We start from the raw sequence: 13,496 nt of genomic DNA on the forward strand, positions 1-13,496 counted from the left end.
GCGTACTGTAAATTTGAAAACACAGAACTTGAGCTAGCATGTAGACACAGATTAGAGCTACGTTAAAACACATGACTACATTAGGAACAGAAGCAAATTGAAGTGTTAGACATGGAGCTCCATGCTTGGTAGATACTTTCTCTGTAAAGCCGAGTGACTAATTTAAGACAAAATCCTTTCACAGCCCTTGGTATGGTTCCAACTTCTAATGTAATAGAAAATAAATGTACCATGTTAGATTCTACCACAAAAACAGTGATGGATGGCCCTGCCAGTGTGACTGACAATATACCAGCTCCCAAGGTAATAGGCTGTGTTGTTTGAACTCTATCTTTTGGGTGTGGAGGGAGTTGAAGTTCTTAATCCCTGTTTTTTTTACACAGATGATATTCATTAGAATAGATGGCAATAGGTCTTTTTTAGATTAAAAAACTAAGGGTTAATTTTTCAAAACCCCCAAATTCCAAAGGTGTACACACACACACACACACACCTCTGTAAGCAAATGAAAAGAAGGTCTGAAAGTTCAACAAGACAAAACTTTTAAAAGTTCACACTTGAATCCAGAAGTTATAAAACAGTCATCAGTTTTCATAAGAAGGCAGTTGAAAAAACACACAACCTTAAAGCTTCACAATTCACTTTCAGTCTTTCTTGCTTACCTAGCAGCCTCCTGAACATGATGTAATTTTTCAGAAAAGTTTAGAAGAATGGCATCGTTCTTTTGGGCTTCCTGAAACAAAACCAGAATTTGGTCTCACTATAAAGATGGAACTGGAAGGAAATCATTTGCCCAGGCTTAAAGGAACCTTAAAATCACTGTTCCCATTTTTCACCCTTGATGCTTTCAAAGCCATTCACTGAGACAGTAGCTCCGATGTTCCTAGCAAGATCTACCAGAATGCCAGGACTCTCACCATACATTTAACTTGCCCATGAAACATAACTAATGTGCCTGAAAACTCAGGGGAAGGAGGTGGTGCCTTAGCAGGGCCCATCGTCTCTCAGAGAATCCAGTATCTCCTGTTTAAATACCACCCATACCTATGAGTGTGCCTTTGAATGACCGAGATACCTTCAGCAGTTAAACCAGTTTGCAACCTGAGTTTAATCAGAAGGTGCCCAAGCCATGGAGACTCTGGATTCTTCACCTGTTCACAGAGTACGAGGAAGACAGGTATAAAGGGACCAATGAACAACTCGGGAAACTTCCCCACATGGCAGGGACGCAGGACACACCTGGATACACGGATCTAAAAGGGCTGCCAGAGAGTCCCTCCCAGCAAGACACCTGGGAGGAGGAACCTATTTTCTGGTTTTAATGTCCTGCAAATTAGCTTTTATATTAGTCCTAAGGTCAACATGGCCTCCACCTTCGGAAGACTATAGTAATAATTGAGAGCTTACTATATGGAATTACCTCTGTGAGCCCTCACAGTTACCTGGTTTTGAGGTATCACTATCCCCATCACTGGATGAAGAGATCCAGGCTCTTAGGTTTAAATAACTAAGTGGTTGGGCATCCACCTATGAACCAGAAGGTCACGGTTCAATTCCTGGTCACATGCCTGGGTTGCAGGCTCAATCCCCAGTGTGGGGTGTGCAGGAGGCAGCTAATCAATGGTTCTCTCTCATCACTGATGTCTCTCTCTCTCTCTCTCTCTCTCCCTTCCTCTCCGAAGTCAATAAAAATATATTTTTAAAAAATAATAAATGACTTGTCTGAGGGATTACAGCTCATAAATGACAAATCAAACTATTTCAGTTCTGCCAACTCTCTCAGTTCTGCCCCGTCTGAAGCTCACACTTGAAATAATCACATGACAGCTTCCTCCCCAGGCTAAAGCTACGTCGCTGTATTTGCTGTCAAAACAACAAGGCCTTGCAATGAAGGAAAGACAAACGGGAACAATTCGTTACTTGAGATAATTTAACAACAAAGAGATAATTGTGCTGGGCTGATTTTTCACTTTGTAACTAGTTCCTTTGGCATCACATAGACCCAGTCAAAAATGGAAGTGATGGCTCAGTTGGTTGGAGCGTCCTCCCATGCACCCGGGGGTTCAATTCCTGGTCAGGGCACATGCCCAGGTTGCGGGTTCAATCCCCGGTCAGGGTGTGTGCAAGAGACAACCGGTCGATATTTCTCCCTCACAACTAGTGTTTCTCTTTCTCCCTTCCTCTAAGTCAGTATTTTTAAAAATGGAAGAGATGGGCAGGGTTCTGAGTCTAATCCCTGGGCTCACGGCAAGGCACGCTAACCCACACTTCACAAAGGAAAAAGATGGAAGTGATCTTTGTAATTGCTCTGACTCTCTCACGGTTTACACAAAACTGGTCAAAAATCTAGTCAATTCAACATTAGAAATGTTTCAACATCCATCCCTGTGGCCATCACACTGATTCTCAACTCTTCCAAACAATGAATTCGTGCCAACTGCCACCAAGAGGTACCCCTCGTTCTAGCTCTTGCTCCACTCCAACCCATCCTCCACACTTTCCTCACAACAAAACAAAAAGCCATTATGCACACACACCTCAGTTGGCTCCCCGCTGCTTAAGCAAGCAATCCACATTTCTCAGCTTTAGGATCCAAATCCTTCATTATCTGTCTTCATCAACCCTTCGCCTCACTCCCCAGTCCCCTGCCCTCCCCTCCAGTCCGAGGATGGTGGGCGCAGCTCAGCTCACGTACTTGCAGACAGTGCTTCCGCACAGAGAACCTTCTTGGGACCCACCATGCCCTTTCCTGAATCTGACGCCACCTTAGACCTGGGAAAACCATCACAGCCAGCATGGGGATCCACCACATTCTCTCTCCATAACAACAACTTACATACCTGTGCAACAAAGTGCAGAAGGTTCATCCCAGGTTTGTTTGCTTTGGTGTCTGCCAATTTGAGCAAAGAAGACAGCTTAAAGCCTACTGCATTGCCGGCATACCCTCCCTAAAGAAGACAAATCAAAAGAAAAAAACCATATGTTTAGACAGATCAATACAGTTAGAAATACAACATTTTAATTTTTTTGTATTTTACTTACTGCATTCATGATATTTCCTGCCTGTAGCACCAAGTGTAATATGGAATGCAGCTCCTCACATGACATCAGCTCTGTCAAGAAGAACACACACAGTGACTTAGAGAAGCCTCCAGCTGAAATGTAGAAGAGACAGCTACCAGCTACCACATCCAAGTTCAAGGGCGTTGGGAGCAAGCTCTGACCCTGAACTTCATACGAAGACTCTGAAATTAAAGAGAGCAGCTCATCCTATGGTGGATTTAATGCAGCATTTGCCACTGGCAATCCATCTCCTGGTGGTGAGCTGGGAATCAAATATCAGTAATACTTACACATCATAAAACAGTTCAATTATGAATTTATCCCTGTGTTACAGGGATACATTTTCTCTTGGCAATGTTTCTTTTTTTCATTTATATCCACTAGCCTTTGAGACTATATTGATGAAATGTGAAAACTAATAGCGAGCAACATTTTGCTTAGTCAATGAGCTATGAGGAGATAGGAAGTAAACAAGCTGGTATGACATGTAAATAAGGTGCAAAGCATCAACGCTTAGGGGCCAGGCACCCAGAGACTCTTCCTATTTTATTCAAAACTAGACATTTCACTTGGATTGGCTTAAGGACTTAAAAAGAAACTTATCGTTGGCATATACTGGTAAGCTAGCTCTTTAATCACAGGATCTATTGTACACGCACCTACACAAAAAAAACACTATTCAAAATCGTTGATGTATTTGGAAGGCTAAAAAAGTTTGATGATTAAAATGACAGTATACACAAAGAGTAAAATGTCACCTATGGTATTTTTAAGTTAATATGCTCCATTAAGTCTGGTATTACTTTCCAAAAATTACAGCTGGATCACTGCCTGCATTGTGTTATCTAAGGCGGCCAGTTTTTGAAGGGTAACCAGATAAGAAACGTTTGCGCCGTGCCCACAAATTTGCCTGCTCAATACGAAAACATGTTCTCCCATCCCTCTTCGAACAGGAGCAACAACCCTGTTAGAGTTGCTGCAATAGCCTTGGTATAGGGAAAAATTTTAAAAGAACTCTAGGTTGAAAGAAGAAAAAAATCTTCATTCTTAATCTCCTCTCTAAATGAAGAAACTATGATGGGCTGAAGAGCAAAACATTATTTCAAGCCCAGGTCGGAGCAACTGAACGGGAAAACCAAACAGGAATAAACAGTTCTGCACGATAATGAAATCCAGAAAATGAGCAAGAGGGGGTCAGGAGCGCTGATGGTGTTGGAAGATGTGAGGGTCAGGGAGGGCACGAGACCAGCCGGAGAGGAGAAGGAGGCAAACGCAAATGGGCTGGGCCTGCAATCCCAGGGTCAGCCAAGGCCAAAGCCAAGCCCCCACCCATACGGACTGAGACATCAGAGCAGCTCTGAGGAGTCTATCCAAGCTGGGTAAGCAAGAATGTAGCAAGTTGTTCAAAGACATGGACGTGGGCCACTGGCCCCTCTCAAAATAGTTAGCCAACCAGTGGTTGGAGTCTGGAGGGGAGGCAGTCGGGGCAGAGACACCCTGACGAAAGAGCCCGCGTGGACATTCATTCCTGGGAGGAGTCAGGAGGAAAGGGGTGGGGGTAGGGGTGGGGGTGGGGGTGAGGGTCTGCTTCCAGAAAGCAGGGTCCTAGACACCAACCGAGGCCAGAGCATGGGAGGAGAGATGGGCTGGGCTGGCCCAGGGCTTGCGCACCTTCTGATTAAACTCAGTTTGCAAACTGGTTTAACAACTGAAGGTATCTCAGTCATTTAAAGGCACACACACCACCGACACACAGCAAGCAAACCTACAAGAGGAACAAGAGTGAGCTGCAAGTAGCGAGGCTGACTCCGAAGCGTGAGATGAAAGAAAGCTTCTCTTACGGGAGGATAATGTGCTGATTAAGTAATCAGTTGATTAGTCAATTAATTAATTAGGGAGGAAGTAACTGTAGATAAACCTTCAATGCCATCCCTGGTCACACCGATTTCCCTTTTTAGGGTGTATCAGAAATGGGACTTTGCATTTCTAATTTCAACCGAATCATTTTTTTTAAAATAAACTGCTACCCAAATAAATAAAAACGAATTATACGAAGCATCATGCATTTACTCACCTTGTATAGCCATTCTCAGAATTCTTATATCCGTGTACAGAGAAGAGCAAGAAGGTAAAAACTCCTTCTTTAGCACCATGGCTTCAATCCGAAGCGAATAGCTGAAAAGGAAAAAGTCAAACTGTAGTTCTGAGGTCACGCGTTTAAAAACCTTCCTCTGTAAAGAACAATGATCGGTGGTCCTTACTTTGGCACCTGAATTAAGCAGTGCAGAAAGGAGTCTGCCAGGGACAGCTTGGACACATCGCCATTAAATGTTTTTAATTTCTTTATCTAAAAGACAAATGGGAAAAGGGGGTAGAGAAAAACATGACTTGTGATGAAAATGTAACATGATTTTAAATTGCATCTTAGAATCCCTGCAAGCAAATAGAATTTCGGTGCTACCTTCAAACTAGTAAAAGCGGAGGCCTGAGAAAAGACAGAAAGGGAAGTCATCACATCTACCACTTTGTCTTTTTGAAAGCAGAAAGACCAAACAAACAACACAAATTAGAAAGAGAGGAGCCGGGTCACTTCTGTGGGTGTAAACAATCCCATGCAAGCCAGAGAGCTGAAATCCTCAGGAAGGTTACCAAAAGGAGACTGAAAAGGGGCCGTTCTGAGGGTGAAATGTTTCTCCAAGTTATAACCTGGGAGGGAGATCACTGCTTGGGAGAAGAAAGAAGAGATGGAGTATTCCTTATAATTCAGTCCTTAAGTCATAGGTGAAAACAGTCTTATTACTTTTGAGTCATTTGGATATAACATACTCAGACTGGGTAAGGTCTAAGGCAGATCTTTCTGTGGTCAAGTCCCCTTCACATATATTCACTTTATAGGAAGGGACTATTGTATGTTAGGTGAGTCCACTCTTACTCTCCAGCAGAAAGAAATAAAGGAAAATGGCTTAACAGAAAGATCAATGTTAAGACATCCCTCTATGAAAGAATCAGGTAATAAAAGCATATGCACAATGGGATCCCGTATATATATGATTATATTTTCTTCTGCTGCTTATTTTTATTTTCTAAATTGTCTACAATGAACATGCATTTTCTTGTAAAAAATTAAACTATGCCCGGCCGGCAGGGCTCAGTGGTTGAGCATCGACCAACCTATGAACCAGGAGGTCACGGTTCAATTCCTGGTCAGGGCACATGCCCAGTTTGCGAGCTCGATCCCCAGTGTGGGGCATGGGGGAGCGAGCGGATCAATGATTCTCTCTCATCATTGATGTTTCTATCTCTCTCTCTCTCTCCTTTTCCCTCTTAGAAATTAATAAAAAAAAAATTTTTTTAAAATTAAGCTGGAAGTTATTAAACACACAAATATTCTTTCAAATGTAGGAGTGCCGGGAGCCGGCCCATCCTTGCTGTTTCAAGGGACCTGGCATGTGTGGCATGCTGTTCTTGATGTGTTTGCTCACCTTCTTGGCACTATGTGTTTTAACCGGGGTCACCTCTCTGAGAAAGGTTGTTTCCCCAGGTAGGGATTTCCCCCTGAAGTTGGGGAGGGAATGGGACCCCTTAGCTAGGTGCCAGGCGGGTGATTGGTCGCTTTAACTGCAAACAGTCATGCTTAAGCTACATAATCTTTACTCCCTGGAATGGAGATAAGAAACGCCCTAACCTTTGGAATAGAGATTGATAGTATTGGAATCAACTGGTATAAATACAGATGTAACAAGACAACAGTACACAGAACCTAGACACAGAACCTAGCGAGAGAACATAGCAAAAGATCCTGGACAGAAACTGGCCACAGAACCTAGACACAGAACCTACACAGAACCTAGAGACAGAAGAACTTCGCTGGAGAGAACATGGCAAAAGATCCTGGACAGAAACTGGCCACAGAATCTAGACACAGAACCTAGCGAGAGAACCAGGCTGAAGAACCTAGAGACAGAACCTGGCTATAGAACCTGGATAGAACATGGCAAGAGAACCTGACTAGAACCTGGTGACCGAAACTGGCTGGAGAACCTGGACAGAACCTGGCTGGAGAACCTAGCGAGGGAACATGGCTACAGAACCTGGCTGGAGAACCTAGCAAGAGAACATGGACACAGAACTTGGCTGGAGATTGTGGCTAGAGATCCTGGCAAGGCTGCTGATCAACTGAGCGCTGTCTCCGTGTCATTCCTTCTTCACCGACTCTGTCCACACCTTTGGGGACCCCTGGACCTGCTGGGGTTGGACCCCAGCATAGAAGAGAACTAAAAGTTCGGACATAGGAATGTAGCCAAAAAACTTGGCAAGTGCGGATGGAGGGGAAAAGGAAGTTCCCCTCTACACCAGAGAGCGAGTCATGCTTTCCCCACACAGAAAACTGGACCAATCTGGTGGCAACAGCCCTTCTCCATCCACGGGGTCTTCCAACAGAAACACTTGACGGTAAGTAGGGCCTTCAGACATAGGCAGCCCATCTTTGCAGCTAATGGCAGCCAGGGAGCACGCACCACTTTTTATTAGTCTTCATAAAGTTTTCTCTCTTCCACCTCCTGGATTATGTTGACTGCCCATAAAAATAACATGATTCTTAAGCCTCTTTAAAAATTAGGGAATGATGTGCAAAAACACAGAGGGAGTATTTGCAAAGATCCACAAACTGAAGTACTTACACCAATTCTCTGAAGATACAAAATGTGACAGTGTAGATGAACATCCTAGAATTGAGCCTGGTCCTTAAGACCACATCTTTTTCTTCCAATGGACAGAAAAAAATTGCCATTTATAGAATGGCACTATTTCCCCTACCTTTAGGGCCCCAACGTGATTTTTACAATTTCTTGGCCTTACTAAATGAAAGGGTAGATGGAATCTCTGGTTTAGCTAAGCCCAAATCAGAGGCTTGTTTCTGAGCTGAGAAAGCTATGGTAAGAATTCTGATCCCTTCCAAACTGGTCTCACAATTCACTATATATGGGCAGGGCAGAGCGAGACCTCATATGCAGCACGTGCAAATAACAGCAGTTTTCTGTCCAAAGCCTAAGAACAGGTCATGCTAAGTCATCTCGGTCGATATTTCTATTAGACATGTGCTAAACTGTAACTGAACAAAGACTAATCTCCTTCACTTATGTAACGAGCTAACAATGTTTAGATTTCAAGAGAATGGTGATGAAAAGATAGTATTTGATTTAAATGCCCTGTATACAGTTCTTAACTCCATTCCAAAACGGGATTTATGTTCATTAAGCGGGATTACGGTACCTTCACAGTGGCAGGGAGGTAAGAAAAAGAGAGGTGAACCAACCCTATAATTATTATGCATTCTCATCACCATCAAAAAGCATTTATCAAACATCGTTAGGCACGATGCTGTTGGCTGAGCCAAGTGACTCTCATTATGACCCGGCTACACAGTGCTGTCCCCATAGCAAACAGAATGCTCCTTGAGACTCACACATTCCCAGGGGCAGGGCTCCTTCATCCCATCTAATTCCACTCCCATGGCCTTAAAAGAGCAGGATTTCCCACCCACAGACCAACAGGAGATTCGGGAGCTCCCCCACTGGCACTTCCCTCCCAGGGGCAGAGTAAACAAATGAGGTGAAATGAGGGGATAAAGTATCAGGGAGGCCTTTCCATCTGTGCCCAGAGGACAGAGCATTTCTATCACCTTCCAGTCCTACATCCCCAACACTGAGGCCATGACAGGGTACCCGCCACAGCCGAGGGAGGGCCTTGCCAGCTGGTTGGGGGTCCTTCCCCAGACCACCTGGCTCCTCCTCCAGCCTCCTCTCAGGGCACAGGGATACCTGACAAGAGAGCACAACCCCCCAGTTCTCTCACTTCCAGGTCTACCTTCTTCCTCTGCAAGTTTTAACCACGTGTTTCAGGCAAGATGAACAAACATGCCAGACAAAAGATTTGTGGCAAAAGGGCAGAGGAATCCTGAACACAAATTAACCTTGGGTTGGCTTGTCAGCTGAGAATGCAGAGGAGAAAAGAGCTCTTTCCGTTCATATTTTTCCGCCTGCTGATAAGATCACAGTGTTATTTGGGTGACACTCACGCCAGTACTGTGTGACAGCACAGGTGATGAAAAGGCTGAGAGGCCTCTGAGACACTTCTGAGAACCTCTGCCCTTCCTTCCTTCCTTCCTTCCTCCAAGTGCAGCCCAAGGAACTGCTCTGGGGTCAGACCAATCAGAGTTCAAGTCCACTTCCTCCGGGGCCTGTCCATCATGTGGCACTGGACTGTTTTATCCAACCCATGTGAGCCTCAGTTTCTCACTTGTAAAATGAGGACTATCTTACATCGCTGTGAGGATTAAGTGAAAAAGATGATACACTAAATCATTGCAGCAATGATTTACTGACTGTCTATGTGCAAAACACTGGGCCACGCACTTGAAATGCAGGATCTCGCTTGGTTGAATGCTGCCCTGTCCAGTGCCTGGGACACAGTGGCACTCAACAAACATGTAGTCCCTTCTTGTGCTAAAAATGAGCACAGAACGATATGCCACAGGCTCAGCAACATGAGGTTACTCGTACACTTACGCACTGATTAGCATATTTCTGCCACATTCCTAAACCTCTCTCACTTGGCCCTGTCTCCTCCTTGGCCTCATCTCCATCCTCCACCCTCCTCCAAAGACTCTAGGGCTGGTCCTGGGTCTGGGTGGTGCCAGAGGCCACACAGCTCTCACAACTAAAGCTAATCTGACCTTGCAGCGGGCATGGGTCATGGGGTGGCTTCGGCTTTCACTGGGCCTCCCTCTGCCAGCACAGATCCCCCGGAGTGTGTTAGGGAGGGATGCCAAGTGACACCCAGCAGGACTGTCAGGGTGTTCCTGCTGAAGGAAGCTCCCAGTTGAGTTTGGAGGGTGTGGTGAGCTGAAGCCAAGAGTCAGTAATGTAAACAAGGAGGAGAGTGACCAAGCTGGTCAGATATTCAGACGGAGGAGGGCCCTGCAGCAGGAGGGTGGTGGGAGAAACAGCTGGGCCTGGCTCAGGGGCTGGGAAGGCAGGATTTCACAGCCAGGCCAGAGGTTAGCTAATAGTCTGAGGGTGAGAGAGCGCCTGGGGCCTCAGGGAAGCCTTGGGTGGGTTTTATTCATCTTGCCCTTAACTTTCCTCCCTGTCAATTATATCCCACACACAACTCAAAAAACCAGCTTTTTAAAACATGAGCAGTTTGACAGCTAAGTTGCTTCTTTGAAAAATCCCTTAGTCTTCCACAGCCTTTGCATTCCTGAATCACCTTTGATTTTTAAATTAGAAGATATTAAGAAAGCCGTATGTAATCTCCCACATCTTCGTGGCGTGAAGACAGCAGCCTCCCTCATGCCTGACTTCTGTTTAGTGAGAAATTTAGGGCTTTTCAGAGCACTTTCACTTGTGCAATCAAATTTGACCCTTGCTTAAAAACGGTCAATATCAGTTAGGAGTGGGTACCAGAGCAGTGCTGAGGAGTCATGAAAAAAGCCCAAGCAGGATTAAGATATTGAGAGAAACTAAATCTTCTTTAAAATCCAAATTAATTCAACCATCTTCATCCTCATTTTAAAATTTGGGAACTCCCATTTTCCACATAAAAGAAAAATTAGAGTGTTCAGCAAACAAGATCTGGGTAAGCGATGATTTAATCTTCCTTTTTCTCAATATTTTAAGACCCTTTTATTAACATTAAAAAATCCTATTAATTAATCTTGGCTAAGATAAATTATACTTAACTTTAAACAGAAAACCCAGGATAGGGAGAGGCTGAGATTATTAGATGTATCTAGAATGTCTAGTTACTCAATAAAATTCTCGATTTGGCATTGTGAGTTTATCACTGATGTAAAAAGTACAAATACGTTTATCTTATTGTTATTAATGGTACTAAAGTCAAGTTCCACCTATGCTGTGTGGGAAGGGGAGTGGGATGGGAGAGGGAGGAACTGCAGTATGTGTAAGAGGGTAACATACCTTTTACTTTATAAGACTATTATTATTCAAATGTTTACAAGCACAGATATTCATGTATTTCTTTTAGATTTTTTTCAAAGGTCGCTTCTTCAGAAATAAAAGATAATATTAAAATTTTGGGAGGTTTTACAAAATTATTTTTCTGTTTTCTTTTCTATCAAGCTCCTAACCATTCAAAAAGTCAGTGAATTCAGTCCAAAAAAAAAAAAAATCAATAACTTTATATTGCGGTACTACATTGCTATCACAGCAATCTCCAACTTTCCGTCAATTATATAGACAACGTTCATTAACAATTTACCTACCTTCCCAAATTTTAGAGCATCTTTATCCTAAAGTGGCTTACTTGGTCTTTACTTTTTTTTAAGTATACACATTATAAAACAATCCACGTACACCCTAGGCAAAGATCATCCGCCAGATGATGGGAAATGGGATTAAAATGTATTGAGCTTCCATGTGCCAAGTACCATGTCAGACGCATAACTACTGTTTCATTATCTTCACTATCCAATGAGGTAGCATCATAGCCTCAATTTACAGGTGAGAAAACTAAAGTTCATGGGCGTTAGGAAAGTTGCCCAAGTTTCTCAATTAAGGGTAGAGCTCCAATTTAAACCTAGGTTCTCTAACCCCATAACCCATGCTCTTTCCACTGGATCACTTAATTTTATGTGAGAAAACTAATCCTGGGTAGGAGAGTTCCCTTCCCATGTGATTTTTGACATTCCTACAAATATTAAGCTTTTATCATCACTCCTAACATCTAAAACTCACACGGCAAATTCCTTACCTCCTCTGACTCTGGCAACAGTTTAAGAAATTCTCGCAGTGTCTCTGATCCATAATGCTCACTCTTTCCTTGATGAATATCTTCTACAATGGACTGAGGAGACCTTGAAAAGACAATTAATCAGATTCCATTTCACGTTTGCTCGCGTGCCAAAGAAACACAAGCCCGTGGAAATTAAAACAAATCACCTCCACCCTCCTTTCCATCCCGCCTTCTTCCCAGTCTAACAGGCAGTTGTGTGTCAGTGATCACCACAGACCCACGGCCAGGAAAAGTGGAGATCCTGAAACACCACTCAGAGGCCACTTCATCCAGAACCGCCCCCCACCCCCCACCCCAGGCATCCCAAAAAAGTCAGAGTGGCAACGACCACTGGAGTCTCCTTTTGGGAGAAGAAAACCACCCCCTTCGGTCTCATGAAACTCCAGTAGAGCCCTCGCCTTCGCCCCCTGGACTTCACCACTGTTTGACTCACCAGCCCAACCTCCACTCATGGGGCAACACTGCAGATGAATTTATAAACTCCCTGACATACCAGGCTTGTATGGCAATTCTCCCTATTTCAAGCCACTAGATTGGGTTTTCATGAGGAAAACAGCATAAAGTGCTGGACTCATCAAAGCCATCTGCCTGAGAAGGATTTGAAAGCCTGAGGAATGATTTTCCCTCATGTTAGAATCTGAATTTCAGCTCACACCCACAGACTCTGATGCTCAAGTTTCAACTGTGTGCAAAAATCTTACTTCTTAAATTGCTTAAGAAATATCCCAATGTTCATGCTCCGTTTTGCATCCAAGATAGTCATCTGTAAAAAAAATAGAGACACATAAGATCATTCAAGTACAAATAATAACAGTTGAAGGAATGAAGAGAATGAAAACCTATTAAAATATAATTCCAATTTATAAGAGAATAATTCCCAGTGTGTACATCTAGTGATTAATTGATATACCTAATATAGTTTTACATATAGTAAGATGTTATCATCTCCCCAAACTTTCTACAATATGTTTCCTTTATTGTAATAATTACACATGGTATTATATAATTCTTAATAAATTATATATTTTTAAATTTAGCAGCTTCCTTTTAAAATAATATAATCCACATTTAAAAGCCTAAACTTGCGCCGAAACCGGTTTGGCTCAGTGGATAGAGCGTCGGCCTGCGGACTGAAGGGTCCCAGGTTCGATTCCGGTCAAGGGCATGTACCTGGGTTGCGGGCATATCCCCAGTAGGAGATGTGCAGGAGGCAGCTGATCGATGTTTCTCTCTCATCGATGTTTCTAACTCTCTATCTCTCTCCCTTCCTCTCTGTAAAAAATCAATAAAATATATTTAAAAAAAAAAAAAGCCTTAACTTGGAAAAAATGTCTTAGTATAGCAAGAATCACATGAGCTTTGAACCGAGAAGGTAAAAAATAACTCTGAAGTGATTTCAGAGTGAGTCCCAACTCTGATTTAGGGATAAGAAAAAAATATTTAATAAAATTCTTAATTTTTTTCTAAAAGAGAAATTTCTTTTCATTGAAAAAGAATATATATGTTCAACAGCCCTTTTAGGAGGAGGTAAGAAAGTGCCCTACATTTTATTTACTCATAATTTAAAAAGGAAAACTCTTGTGATGTGTTTTACCAAGTTGAAGACATATTATTATTTT

General features: G+C 43.1%; 1 protein-coding gene across 8 annotated transcripts in view; it reads right to left on the reverse strand.

Moving 5' to 3' along the window:
* The window catches only part of FHDC1 (FH2 domain containing 1), a 38,419-nt gene that overhangs the window by 10,490 nt on the left and 14,433 nt on the right, over positions 1–13,496 (reverse strand). For 6 of the 8 annotated variants that reach the window (XM_059697816.1, XM_059697820.1, XM_059697817.1 and 3 more), the window contains 7 exons: positions 12,579–12,640; positions 11,836–11,938; positions 5,325–5,410; positions 5,138–5,238; positions 3,043–3,155; positions 2,841–2,948; positions 663–733 (listed from right to left, as the gene is read on the reverse strand). In XM_059697816.1, coding sequence (XP_059553799.1) covers positions 663–733; positions 2,841–2,948; positions 3,043–3,155; positions 5,138–5,238; positions 5,325–5,410; positions 11,836–11,938; positions 12,579–12,640 — 644 coding nt within the window. The remainder of the gene's footprint in view (positions 1–662; positions 734–2,840; positions 2,949–3,042; positions 3,156–5,137; positions 5,239–5,324; positions 5,411–11,835; positions 11,939–12,578; positions 12,641–13,496) is intronic. The other 2 variants (XM_059697819.1, XM_059697818.1) reach the window with 1 other exon arrangement.

This window comes from Myotis daubentonii, chromosome 5 (assembly GCF_963259705.1).
Source record: "Myotis daubentonii chromosome 5, mMyoDau2.1, whole genome shotgun sequence".
NCBI classification, from domain to species: Eukaryota; Metazoa; Chordata; class Mammalia; order Chiroptera; family Vespertilionidae; genus Myotis; species Myotis daubentonii.